Here is a 14,450-nt window from a genome sequence, read left to right as displayed (position 1 = left end):
ATTCCAATCTAGAATATACTTGTTCCTGTAGCCAATTGGGAGCTCCAACACCATTATATCCTCTGATTGTCAGACTACATAGATTGTGATATGGCTGAAGTTCTTCAAGCACCTGCTCTGAGATGTGCAAACTAACATCTGTATCGGATTCTTGTGAAGGTGCATTCTAGCTCCAACCGATTGAGGTGTTCTTTACTTTTCAGACTAGCAAGACTTGCTTCGACTGTGTTCTCCACATTCTCAAGTTTAGTTATATGTAGTCCTCCTCGGAGCTGTTTTAAACCATTTAATTCAATAAGCTTGTGTCCACTATCCTTCAGGACTTTGAAAGTAGGCAAATTTTGGAGAGAAGCAAGCTTCCCAACCTCTGTTATCTCTGGAATAAACTTACTTGCTCCATCAAATTTTCTCAAGCTAATCAATTTCTTCATGCCATATGGTAGACATTCTAAGTTGTGACAACCCTATAATAGCAACGTTTGTAGATTGCACAAGTCACATAATGACTCGGGCAATCTTCGAATGTTGCAATTGTAAGATATGTCGAGATAACGTAGATGTATCAACTTGCCAATAACATCAGGTAGCTCTTCCAAAGCACAAAAACTCATGACAAAAATAAGATTTTTTTTTAATTTTTCCAAAATGCCGCAATCAACAAGCAAACTGTTGCTAGTGTACATTCTTGACAAGATCAGCGTTCATAATTTATTATAACAAGATTCTTTCAAAAGTCAAAGGATAGAGATTTTATAATGCATGACCTCATACATGATCTTGCAGAACTCTCGTCTGTGGGCGAGTTTTACAGGATTGAAAAGGGCAAGTCCTGTGAAATTCCTACTACAATTCATCATCTTTCGATGCACGAAGAAGGAGGAGGTATGCAGACAAGACATTCAATAGAATTTTCTTGTTACAATAAATTACGAACGCTGATCTTGTCAACAAGCAAACTGTTGCTAGTATACCTTCTTGACAAGATCAGCGTTCGTAATTTATTGTAACAAGAAAATTTTGTTGAATGTCTTGTCTGCATACCTCCTCATCCTTCTTCGTGCATCGAAAGATGATGAATTGTAGTAGGAATTTCACAAGACTTGTCCTTTTCAATCCTGTAAAACTCACCCACAGATGAGAGTTCTGCAAGATCATATATGAGATTATGCATTATAAAATCTCTATCTTTTGACTTTTGAAAGAATGACCTGTTAACTAACTCATGAAAGTAGTTGCTTGCTAGCTCCTCCATTCTGATACTTTCTTGAGGCTCTATGAATCCTTCTGCCATCCAAAGACCGATCAACTCAGATTCTGAAAATCTATAATTTTTAGGAAATAAGGAGCAAAATTCAAAGCATTGCTTAAGATGAGGAGGAAGATATTGATAGCTCAGTTGTAGCTCTGACATAATCCCATTTTCTTCTTGGGGAAGCTGCCATAGTTCACTATCTAAAATGCTTTTCCAGTGTTGCTCATCCAACTTCATGCTCAACAATCCTCCTAGAATCTTTGCTGCAAGTGGTGATCCCTTTAACATGCACATCATCTTCTTCGCCATGGCTTCTAAATGAGGATGATGAACTTCACTATTTGAAGAACCAAATGCACATTCCTTGAAAAATTTCCATAAGCTTTCCTCATCCAGACCTTCCAGATGAATGGCATCCACGTCACCACCCATGTGCGGGCTCGCCAAGGACAGCAATTGTATACTACCTCTATCATCTTCTGCGTCTGCCAAATTACCAGCCTCATATCCTTGCTGCTCGATCTGCTGTGTAAGAATTCTATATCGGAATTCATCAAATAAGTTGTCAGCATCATAAGTGGCATCCTTGAAGAGTATCAGCTAATCCTTCAATATCCGCTGCTGGACCTCATCTTTGATCCACACGTTTTCGATGGTGCCTAAGATCAACCTGGCGTGATCGAGAGAATCCTGCAGCTGCTTGCGGTCATCTTCAACTCCACGCTGCTCACAGAACTGTTGCACAGCTACCTCGACGGCCTTCCCGACCAAGGCACCCAACAAGCTGTCCGCGACCTTTTCCGAGGATGCCAGCGCGAACCGGCCAATCATGATTGCTAGCTGATTGATACTTCTTTCTTGGGAAACAAAGCTGACAAGTTTTCCCTAAACCTTTCGGTCGCATCGAGATTTGACGCTAGGGTTTCTGATGGGATAATGCGGAGAGATCGAACGATCTTGAAAGAAAAAGAAACAGATATGTGACGCTAGGGTTTCTGATGAGATAATGCGTAGAGATCGAACGATCTGGAAAGAAAAAGAAACAGAGGATTACCTGGGACTGATGGGATAAGGCGGGGAAGGAAGAAAAACCTCGATTTGACGCTGTGGTTTCTCAACGAAAAGAGAGATCGAATCGCCTTTGATCGAAGCGCCTTTCTGAACCAGAAGAGAGATCGAACGAAGAATGGGCGGACAAAGAAGAAGGGACGGACATGGAGATGACCGGAGCGGATAGTAGTAGCAGTAGTAATAGTAAGCTTCCATCCACCACGATTGCTGGAAATTGTGAATGATTGGAAGTTTGGAACGGAAGAAAAAGAAAAAGAAGAAGAGGGCAGCCTCTTGAGGATCCTTATGAAGCATTCAATCTGTTGTTGTGTATCGAATCTTGGCCGCATAAACGGAATCTAACTGAATAACGGTGGGGATGACGAGTCGTGGCGGATTGACTCGAATCGATCGAAAACCCATGGACTATATAGTTTTTATTGTGTAAATTCGATCAAAAACCTGTCGCATCCCAATTTCCATGATTAAGAAGAAACTGAAAACTACACAGAGAAAATCAAAGCATCTCCAAATAGGAGTGTCAAAAATGAACCCGACCTGATGATCCAACTTAAATCGATCCAAACAAAATCAGATTCGGGTTAAATATTTTCGGGTTCGGGTCAGGTTTCGGTTGGAGGGTTGAAGAGCAAAAAAATTTTGAGTTGGGTCGGGTCGGGTTCGGGTTGACCCGGGTTGGTTTAAATATAGGGTTTTGTGGATTTTTTGGGGGTTAAATCAAATTTTATTTTAAAAATTTAGATGTTTTAATGTATATTAATATCATGTTTGTATGATAATGATGGAGTATTGAGATAAAATTAAAGAATTATAGGGAAAATAGTCCAAAAAAATCGTTTTGAATCAGATTTTCGGATTATATGGGTCGGGTTCGGGTTGATCGGGTTGGTCGGGTTCGGGTTCGGGTTGAGGTGTTTTGGGTTGAATTCGGGTTCGGGTCGGGTTCGGGTTGGGTTAAAAAAAAAAAAATTCAACCCGACCCAACCCGATCCGACCCACTCGAATTGACACCCCTATCTCCAAGGTTAAATTTGTCAGGTTTATAAACTTAAAAAATCTTAATAAAAAAAAAATTTGAATGATGGTAAAGATGATGTTTAAGATTTTTAGTTAAAAATTAAACTTATTTTTCTCAATATTATATGTTTGACCCTTTCAAAACTATTAAAATTGAATTATTTTATGAAACATTTAATTATGATATTTTGTTTCATAAATTGTTAGTAATAATTAAAGTTATATTTTTTTTCTTTTGAAAATAAATATATTCTTAAAAGAAATATATAAATGACTATATTAAATTAAAAAGCATAAGTTAATTAACCATTAAACAAAAGTTATAAAATTAATTAAATTAAAATTCATAATTAATTAATTTCTTAATTAAAAAGTATACATAAATTAAATTAAAGATCATAATTAATTAAAATATTAAATGAAAATTATATAGAGATATTAAATAAAAAATAATAAATAAAGATATATAATTTATAACCTAGAGCATACAAAAAGTTGTATGAAGGTTTTTTTTTTTAATTTGGAGAGAATAGTAAATTTTGATGTAGTATTGATGTGATATATTGGGGATTACAAAAAATCTTATTGAGAGATTTAACTATTAGAGATGTCCTTAGTAGTCAGTCACTTCAATCAAAAGAGACAATCATATGTGCAATTGATACGGGAAAGTGGGAGTGAGAAGTCGCACAAAGGCGAGAGTTAACTGTTGGTGCAACCTTAGGTCAAGGTTGACCTGGTTGACCCAACTCGAGGTAACTTGACTCGAGTTGTATTTTGATGTTTGACTTGGGAAGATTGTCGGTGCAACCTTAGGTCAAGGTTGACCTAGTTGAGTTGCATGTTGATGTTTGACACTCGTGGAAGAGTTGTATTCTTGATATGGGACAAGAATAGATGTTTGGGAGATTGTAGGTGCAACCTTAGGTCAAGGTTGACCTGGTTGACCTGAAAAGTCCAAGTGTGGAGACTTGGCAACGGAAAAAGAGCTTCACGAAAAGTCCAAGTATGGAGACTTGACGGAAAAGTCCAAGTATGGAGACTTGGCACGAGAAGTCCGAGGGAGCTTGGCACGAGGAAAAGTCCTAACTGGGATGTTAGGCAATGGGAAAGCCCTAACTGGGATGTTAGGCGGTTGGAAAGTCCCGTGAGTGAAGCCAGGTGAGAAAGTCCTAACTGGGATGTTAGGCGGTGGGAAATCCTGAGTGAAGCCGGGTGGAAAGTCTGGTGAGTGAAGCGGCAAGGAAAATCCAGATGAATCAGGGATGATCGGACTGGTGTTGGAAAGTCCAAGTAGGTCAAGGGAGTGATCGGATACTTGGCACGAAGAGGAAAATCCAGATGGATCGGGATGATCGGACATCCGGTGTGGAAAAGTCTAAGTGGGTCAAAGGGATTGACCGGACACTTAGCGGGGAGTGCTAGCAGTCAAGGGAGTGACCGGATGCTAGGCATGATGTACCAACAGTCAAGGTTGACCGGATGTTGGTGTGGAAGCCTTAGGTTTAGGGTCGAGAAGTTTGGATCGGACTGCAGATCGATCCAATGATACATGGCTCATCCGATCGGTCGGTGACCGATCGGTGATCGATCAAGATGCTATCGATGGTTATCGATCGATCGGTGACCGATCGATATCGAAGTTTTCTTGATCGATCGGTCCGTGACCGATCGAAGCAACAGAGGCGAAAGAAGCCGATCGGTCCACGCATCGATCAGTGTCCTAATCGGCGTGGACCGATCGAGACGCAGCATCGCGAGAAGGGAAAGGAAGGGATCGGTCCGTGAACCGATCCATCTCCCTGATCCACGGACCGATCAGAGACGATCCACCTCTTCCCTGATCGGTCTGCAGACCGATCAGAGTTCTAGCCGTTGCGACGCAACGGCTAGTTTCTTCGCTGTTTCTTCTTCGCAGGTATAAAGGGGCTGAGGGATTCTACAGGGCTTCTTCTTCTTCCTTCTGGAAGTACTCTTCTGCCTGAAGCTTCTGCTTCTTCTTCCTGCTGAGCTTTGTTGAGCTCGTTGGGTGCTAAAGCTTCGCGTGAGCTTCTTCCTGTTGCTGGTTTTCTAGCTAGGCTTGGATCCGAGAAGCTGCTGCTTCACCAGGGTTCCTGCTGACTTCAAGAAGGCAAGCAAGTGTTGTTTACATTTCTGTTCTTGTTTTCTTGTTCCTATTTGTACTCCTATTGCTGTTGCAAAGATTGTGGTGAGGTTTCTCCACCCACAAGGAGTATCTATTAGCCGGGTTTCCGGGGACTCATCCACCGACGGATTGGTAGGCTTCGTCCACCTTACGGACACGCCGAGGAGTAGGAGTTCATCTCCGAACCTCGTTATATGGTTTGTCTTTCTTCTCCTGTTTTCTTTCTACTTTGTATTTCCGCTGCGCTAACCTAATCGTAGGAAGAAACGAGAAAGATTGGGGTCGGCTATTCACACCCCCCTCTCTAGCCGTACGAAGGATCCTAACAAGTGGTATCAGAGCGAGGTTGCTCTTCATCGGATCAACACCCGTGGGAGCAAAGCTAGAGATGGATCTCTATGGAGAAGACATCACCATTCAACCCTTCTACGAGTCTCACGACAACTTCACATATTGGAAGGTAAGGATGATGTATTTTCTTAGAACTAATATGTTAAATTGGTTTTGTGTACAAGAAGGGTTTTCCCCTCCGATGGATGAGGAAGGAAAACCTATCAAGAAGAAGGAGTGGACGAAAGAGCAAATCCGACAATCCGAAATCAATGACGAGGTAACAAAAATTATTGAATTTGCTTTACCTAATAATGTTTTGTGCAAGATAGATAGGTACAACAATGCCAAGGAGTTGTGGAACAACTTGGCCAAACTCCATGAGGAGAGCTCCACTTCAAGCCATGAAGAGGAGCCTAGTGAGCCAAGTAGCTCACATCATGGAAGAAGCGAATTGGGAGTTGAGGGCTACTCAACATCCAAGGAAGAAGAGGAGGAGAGTTCTTCTTCAAGTTCGGAGCAAGAAGAAGAAGCTTCTACCTCCGGGAGGGATGAAGAAGAGAGCTCGCATCCACCCTCAACCCTAGGTAACTCAAGCAATTTAAGTTCAATTAAATTACATATTATGTGCTTTGAGTGTAGGGAACGTGGACATTACAAGAGTAAATGTCCAAAGAGGGTAAGAAAGACTCCACCGGCGCCAAAGGTCAAGGAAGCCGGAGTCCCGAAACGCAAGGGCAAGGAGCACATCGTGTGCTTCCAATGCAAGCAAAGGGGACACTATAGGAGCCATTGTCCGAAGGGGAGGCAACCTCATAAGGGCAAGAGACGCACATCGATAGGGGGAGCTAAGGCAAACCCTAAGGTATCTTTTAAGGCTCATTCGTGCAATTCTAGTAGGATACATGCTAGTAATTTTATTGCATTAGTCAATAATGATAAGCATGTTAACACTAGAAATCAATACATGTGCTTAGGTGCTAAACATGTCAACCTAGATAGGGATACTACTAGGAATGCTAACCCTAGGATTAACACTTCTAAGGTTAAGGAAAACCTAGGTAGAAACCCTAAATCAACTAGACACATGCCTAGGAACACCTCAAGAAAGAATGACAAATCAAAACTTAAGGTATTAGAGAAAGAAAATCAAGCCTTAAGGTCAAGACTTGACTCTCTAGAAAAGGCTCTTAAGGATTTGACTCTAGGGTCTAGGGGTCAAAAACCCAAGTCCAAGGACAAGAAAGGTTTGGGTCACAAACCTAAGTCCCAATTGGTCAAGCCCACCTATCATAATATTCCATTCGATTATGGAACAAAACCTAGGGCTAGGAAGACCACTACCAAGGTCACAAGGGAAGTCACCCCTATAGTTGACCTTGATGAGACCCAAATGACCAAGGCTTTAAAGCCTAAGAGGGTCATTAGGAGGGTTGCTAGGGAAGTTATCCCTAGTGAATATTTAGTGAACCCAATGAGCTATAATAGGTATTGGGTTCCTAGGAGCATCTTCTCTACCCCATAGATGGGTTAGAGAGTGTCAACTCCAATAAGAAGGGTAGTTAACCCAACTTTGAGGAAATTGACACTCAAGGAGCATTTTCAAGGTGTTTGGGAACCTTTGAAAATGAAATGGAATAATCTTTGTCATTCACTCCTTGGAAGAGTAAGTTGTGCCAAAGTGAGAATATATTAATCTTACTTTAAATTGACACAATTTTGAAAAACCTAGAGAAATATCAAATTGGGATTTTGATATTCTCTTAGGTAATCAAGGCAATCCGGGCCTTAACTTAGAAGTGCTACTCTTGTAGAATTTTAAATGGTATAAATCAAACAAGAGATCAAGAAATGCCAACTTGGGTTTTGACATTTTCTTGGAGCACTTTGGGCAATCTAGGATTAGAATTTAAGTTAGCTAAGTGATTAAGGATACTTAGATAGGTAATCTAGGTATTTTATTTGTGTTAACTTACCATGGTTGTTTGCCATATGCCATGTCATGACACCATATTTAATTTATGATCATTTGAAATGTCATGATAATGCTTAGGTTATTATATGTCATGCTTTATTTAAGTTTTCAAGCTTTATGCCATGACATCATGACATTGGCACATGTTTTTACTTATGATATCATTTATGCCATGTCATCATCTCTTGCATTAATAATCAATGAAATTGATTTAAGGATAAAACACATTTTGATATTGAGATCAAAGTGTAGTTTAGAAAATGCATGAGAACTTAGCCTAAGTTGACCTTAACCCATATCTCACATCAAATTGACTTGAATGTGGTTTGATACACCTTAGATGTGTGTGAGATATTAGGATCATGAGTTAGGATCAAGGTGCATAGTTCTTGTACCTAGATGAGCCTAATTCAAGAAATTGGGGATCATAGGGAAAGCTTGTGTACAAGTCATGTACATTTAGCCCTAAGATTGTGGTCCTAAATTAAAAGGTTTAAAATCATTTTGAAATTGATTTGGAAAACCTTGATGAAGCCATCTTAGTGATTGCATTCATCATTGAACATTGTGATACAAAGTTGAGTTAAAACTTGAACTATTTCAAAGTTTTTGAACTTTGTATCAAGATTGAAAAATGGAAGTTATTTTCATAGAAAACTATTTTTCCATGATTGTATATGTTATGAGGAGTGTATCCTCAAAGTTTCATAATTTTTGAAATTTTCTGGAATTATTTATGGGTTTCTAAATTTCGGGTAAAGGAAATTCAGGAATTCTGATAAGGGAGCTTGGATCGGTCACTGGACCGATCCAGAAAGGAGTGGATCGGTCACTGGACCGATCCAGGGAGGTGTGGATCGGTCCGGAGACCGATCCAGTAAGAGGCAGTGAGGCAGTCCGATCCCAGTGAATGTGGATCGGTCTGGTGACCGATCCATGGGATCCCGATCGGTGCGTGCCAGTTTCTGATTTTCAGCTGTTGGTCTGAAATTTCAGCTGGAAGTTGGGTTTTGTGGATTTCTAAAGGTTTGAAACTCTCCAAGACATTGTTGGTGCAATGGTCAAGGGGGAGTTGACCTTTAGGAAGAGTTTTACCTAATTGTCAAGGGGGAGTTGACTTTTAGGGGGAGTTTTTACTCCTTAAGACTTTTGAGGATTAGTGATATGGGATTATCACTAAGTTGATTGTTGAGTTTAGTATCAAGGGGGAAATTAAGAGTTTCAATGAAAGGTATGAGACTTTCATTAGGAAGAAACTCTTGATCTTGATACTCTCCTTTTTCTTTTTGATGTGTGTCAAAAAGGGGAGAGTGTTCATTGGAGAATTATTGGAGAACCCAAGTTAGGTTATCGGGTTAACCTAAGCTAGGGGAAGAATGTCAAGGAATGTTCAAGGAAGAACATTGGAATTCTTTTGATGTGTGTCAAAAGGGGGAGAATTATTGGAGAACCCAAGTTAGGTTATCGGGTTAACCTAAGGGGAGAATGTCCAGAGAATGTTCAAGGAAAGAACATTGGGCATTGGAAGATGGTTGGAAAACCTAAGTTAGGTTATCGGGTTAACCTAACTTGATTATGGGTTTTGTCAAACATCAAAAAGGGGGAGATTGTTGGTGCAACCTTAGGTCAAGTTTGACCTGGTTGACCCAACTCGAGGTAACTTGACTCGAGTTGTATTTTGATGTTTGACTTGGGAAGATTGTCGGTGCAACCTTAGGTCAATGTTGACCTAGTTGAGTTGCATGTTGATGTTTGACACTCGTGGAAGAGTTGTATTCTTGATATGGGACAAGAATAGATGTTTGGGAGATTGTAGGTGCAACCTTAGGTCAAGGTTGACCTGGTTGACCTGAAAAAGTCCAAGTGGGGAGACTGAAAAGTCCAAGCAGGGAGCTTGGCACGCGAAAAGTCCAAGTATGGAGACTTGGCACGGGAAAAGTCCAAGTATGGAGACTTGGCACTGGAAAAGTCCAAGTATGGAGACTTGGCACGGAGAAGTCCAAGCAGGGAGCTTGGCACGAGGAAAAGTCCTAACTGGGATGTTAGGCAATGGGAAAGCCCTAACTGGGATGTTAGGCAGTTGGAAAGTCCTGGTGAGTGAAGCCAGGAGAAAGTCCTAACCGGGATGTTAGGCAGGTGGAAATCCTGGTGAGGCAGTTGGAAAGTCCCGTGAGTGAAGCGGCAAGGGAAAATCCAGATGGATCGGGATGATCGGACTTCCGGTGTTGGAAAGTCCAAGTAGGTCAAGGGAGTGACTGGATACTTAGCACGAAGAGGAAAATCCAGATGAATCGGGATGATCGGACATCCGGTGTGGAAAGTCTAAGTGGGTCAAAGGATTGACCGGACACTTAGCGGGAAGTGCTAGCAGTCAAGGGAGTGACCGGATGCTAGGCATGATGTACCAACAGTCAAGGTTGACCGGATGTTGGTGTGGAAGCCTTAGGTTTAGGGTTGAGAAGTTTGATCGGACTGCAGACCGATCCAATGATACATGGCTCATCTGATCGGTGACCGATCGGTGACCGATCAAGATGTTATCGATGGTTATCTCGATCGGTCCGTGACCGATCGATATCGAAGAAGCTCTTGTTACCGATCGTCCGGTGACCGATCGCAAACAGAGGCGAAAGAGCAGTCGATCGGTCCACGCATCGATCAAAGATGTCCCGATCGGCCGTGGACCGATCGAGACGAGCATCGCGAGAAGGGAAAGGAAGGGATCGGTGCGGAACCGATTCATCTTCCTCGATCGGTCCACGACCGATCGAGACGATCCACCTCTTCCCGATCGGTCCGCACCGATCGAGTTCTAGCTGCTATGACGCAACGGCTAGTTTCTTCATTGTTTCTTCTTCGCAGGTATAAAGGGGCCGGATTCTTCTGCTTCTTCTTCTTCCTTCGAAGTACTCTTCTGAAGCTTCGCTTCTTCTTCCCGCCGAGCTTTGTTGAGCTCTGGGTGCTAAAGCTTGTGAGCTTCCTGTTGGTTTTCTAGCTAGGCTTGGATCCGAGAAGCTGCTGCTTCACCAGGGTTCCTGCTGACTTCAAGAAGGCAAGCAAGTGTTGTTTACATTTCTGTTCTTGTTTTCTTGTTCCTATTTGTACTCCTATTGCTGTTGCAAAGATTGTGGTGAGGTTTCTCCACCCACAAGGAGTATCTATTAGCCGGGTTTCCGGGGACTCATCCACCGACGGATTGGTAGGCTTCGTCCACCTTACGGACACGCCGAGGAGTAGGAGTTCATCTCCGAACCTCGTTATATGGTTTGTCTTTCTTCTCCTGTTTTCTTTCTACTTTGTATTTCCGCTGCGCTAACCTAATCGTAGGAAGAAACGAGAAAGATTGGGGTCGGCTATTCACACCCCCCTCTCTAGCCGTACGAAGGATCCTAACAAAGCCGAAGGTTCCCGATCAGACGCAAGGAACTATAGGTTGAGGGCCCCTAATTTAGAGAGTCCTGCTCTGCTTGGCGAAGCCATCCCTAGCCCAACTGGCCTCCCTACCCTCGGAAAACCAACATGCATCTAATCGAAGAATATCATCCCAGTTATCGTAGAAGTTCTTGCTCAACTAACTCCTCATCACCACTCCCATCTTGGCTGTCCGACCACATTATGGTTGGCACGCCCTAACAGTATGGTTGAAACACCTTAACGAGATAGTGGAGATACCCTAACGGTATGGTCAAGATACTTTAACGGTATGGTTGAGACACCCTGACAGTACAATGGAAACACCATAACGATATGAAGAGCACACACTCCCCTTACCGTGGCAAGTTCCATTCACGTGACAATATGATCAATTAATGTTGAAGGTACGTTCACCACAGAGGCGTAACTATTGATGTCGCGGGGCAGTTAAGAGGGGGGATGGATGAATTGCTTAGAAAAAAAATAACCCGTTCTCATTTTTTGATTTTATTAGACTAGCACAATTAAAGTAAATAGAATAATAAAACTCAACGATTAATGAAAAAAAAGACTTAAGAATTACTTGGTTGTAACGTAGGTAGTTGTTAATCCAAGACAAATATAAGCGTACTAAAATTCTACTACGTTGAAGGCAGATGATCCTGTCCAAAAACTGAGGAGATGACAAGCTGGTGACGGGGCTCACTAGTTGACTCGGTGAAGACTCCTAGAGCGTCTAGTTGACTCGGTGAAGAGTTCTCGAGTATCTAGTTGAATCGGTGAAGACTCCTCTCGTGTCCTGCAATCACAAGGAACGTCAGTGCTAAGCCGGGAAGGGGTTCTCGGCGTTGGATCTTCGACGTTCAAGTCAATTTTCCAACGGCGTGATAAAGAATAGTGGAAAAACTGTATTAAGAGCGTGTATAAGAAACAGGTTGCGTATATCCCTCCTGTAGATGGGAACCCCCATTTTATAAGATCATTGTAGCGTCTATGCATGCATCTCGAAACACAGGCCTGTATCCCCATATATCCTATGAAAAGGCAACTCTAAAAGTGTCCCTGACACTATTCCTTAAGTGACCATACTAGTCTTTGTTGTGATAATTTGGAAGCTTCTAAAGTACGATGTGCCTATGTTGTGTCAACGGCACAAACTCCTAAGAGGATATGAGGAGATACTGAGCTGGGTCAGACACGACTGACCCGAGCCCACTTGGACTTGCATGCTCCGCTCAACCATTCACCAGTCCGCTCGTTCATGTCCTGGCTCACTCGGATCTATATGTTCCACTCGGTCGTACTTGGTCCGCAGGGGTGGTTCGCTCGACCCTACAATGGCTCGATCGGCCATGCCACCAGGTCCTATCAGCTATACTTTGACTTTATCTTTCCCATCGGCACATCCCTCTGACTTTGACTTACCCTTGGTGGTACATTATATCACTATCGGATCACAAGTCTCTCTCTCAAGTCTAGTCGAAAGAGACTGTAAGTCCGACTAACTGGACAATTAGTATGCTTTGCCTTCATTCTTCTTTCCTGTGCTTGATGTTGTCGATCGTCTATTTGATGGTTAGTGCCGCTTGGCCCTATTCATCCCCGATCGGGAGGTGCACCTCCAACACTTGGTGATTTTAGTGTTGTTCCTAAGTTTCTTCTCCCGAATGAACGCGGACGCTTAGTGCCCTTTAATTGTAGCTGAGGCCATCAAATTTCTCGAAAATTACTCCAATCCCTGTCATAAATGCGGAGTACGCTCATCCATGTCTAGTAATCATGCTTCCTCCTTTACCATTAATGTTTCCTGTAGCTGAACACCACACGTCGCCACCCTTGCTCACCGCCTATTAGATATGATAGGCATCGGTTAGGGTTTCGATGTAACCCCTCCCCTACAAATTCAACGGCTCATATCGAGGTTCATTTCCCAAAAGCCTTGATTTCACGACCCTGGGCTTTCAACCGTCGGGTTTTCAAACCCTCGATTTCCTACCTCCTTCTTCCTCGCATTCCTTTACTTCTAGATCTTCTCCACTTGAAAGCTTCGTCGGCGACCTTCCTTTTAACAGTAAGCTTCTTTTCTCTTTTCTTTCTCCCCATCAATCCCTAAACCTCCTCTTTTGATTCATGGCTGAGTCTTCTTGTCCCCCTTCGGTCATCCCTGGCTTGTGGTACACTTCCATCTCATCTGATTTCAATGGCAGCGAAGTTGACTAGATGAGGATGATCTACCACATCGCTGATGATCACTTTATCTCCATTGCGAGTGCCTATGACCATCCCCATTATCCCCCTGAGGGGTTTATCCCTTTCTTCAAAGATCAATTATACGTTGGCCTTCGATTTCCCTTGTATCCATACTGTTCTGACATTTGTCGGTACTTCAATATCCCTTTGTAGCAACTAATCCCCCACTCCTTCAGAGTATTGTGCGGCGTTGTCATTATTTTTTATCTGCACGACATCCCCCTTTTACCATGAATCTTTCATTACTTCCTTTATCCCAAGCTATCCGAGCTAGGTACCTACCTTTTATAGGCATGGATCGGCTCCGTATACTTTGATAAACTCCCCTCTTCTATCAAGCATTGGAAAGACCATTACTTTTTCTTATGCCTTCCCGATCAGCCCCCATTCCCAACCAGCTGGCAGACTGAACTACCCAAGCCTCCTCCATTCGGCAAATACTGAATCGCACTGAGCTACCTCCAGGCAGCCATAGCGCTTGCTGAACATAAGTATCACATTCACCGGCTTCTGCAAGAGAGGGTCCTTTACGTGTTCGGCTTGAGTCCCATCCGGACACAACTATTGGATCCTCTAGGTAAACAATTTTTATTTTCCTAATTTTTACTTCTAATTGATTTCCTTTTCTTTCTTGTAGTTGTCATCATGCAACGAGCGAGGCTGCGTGACATGTGCTAGCTTGTCGACAAGGAGATAAATGCCAAGGCTGTGGCTGAACTAGAAAGCAAAGGCCTTATGCCGATCAACCCCTCGAAGGTGGCCGACGAAGATGAGGGGAGTCGGGTGGCAGCCAACGATATTGCAGAGCACTCCACTGAGCCTCCTCCAGAGCACCCATCCATGGTGACCATTTTTGTGTCATCTGTGTCGGCTGCTCAATAGTCTGAACCGACCTCTCCTTCTGATCAACCCCTTGCTCGACGACACAAGCAACCAGTCTTCTCCTTACTTGGTGGTCGCGGTCGAGACAACACCTGTCATTGTAACGTCTCCTT

General features: G+C 42.8%; 1 protein-coding gene across 1 annotated transcript; it reads right to left on the bottom strand.

Annotated features, from left to right (window-relative positions):
* Window positions 1-1,045: 1,045 nt before the first annotated feature.
* Window positions 1,046-2,083, bottom strand: LOC121992798 (disease resistance protein RGA2-like). The gene is made up of 4 exons (XM_042547377.1): window positions 1,880-2,083; window positions 1,410-1,774; window positions 1,209-1,322; window positions 1,046-1,115 (listed from the first exon to the last, which is right to left on the bottom strand). Exons 1-4 carry the CDS (start codon window positions 2,081-2,083, stop codon window positions 1,046-1,048), a joined length of 753 nt encoding a protein of 250 aa, XP_042403311.1.
* Between the last annotated feature and the right edge of the window lie 12,367 nt (window positions 2,084-14,450).

The sequence above is a fragment of the Zingiber officinale genome, chromosome 1B (genome assembly GCF_018446385.1).
Source record: "Zingiber officinale cultivar Zhangliang chromosome 1B, Zo_v1.1, whole genome shotgun sequence".
NCBI lineage: Eukaryota > Viridiplantae > Streptophyta > Magnoliopsida > Zingiberales > Zingiberaceae > Zingiber > Zingiber officinale.
Note: the sequence above shows the minus strand (reverse complement) of the source record. Positions and strands in the feature narration are given on the sequence as shown.

Bases quoted from the DNA above. Each gene is read 5' to 3' on its own strand.
- LOC121992798 (XM_042547377.1), bottom strand. From the start codon at position 2,083: ATGATTGGCCGGTTCGCGCTGGCATCCTCGGAAAAGGTCGCGGACAGC. The intron at 1,775-1,879 runs GTCCAGCAGCGG...CTTACACAGCAG, and splicing joins ACGTGTGGATCAAAGATGAG to ATCGAGCAGCAAGGATATGA. The intron at 1,116-1,208 runs GTCATTCTTTCA...TGAGTTTTACAG, and splicing joins TTTCATGAGTTAGTTAACAG to GATTGAAAAGGACAAGTCTT.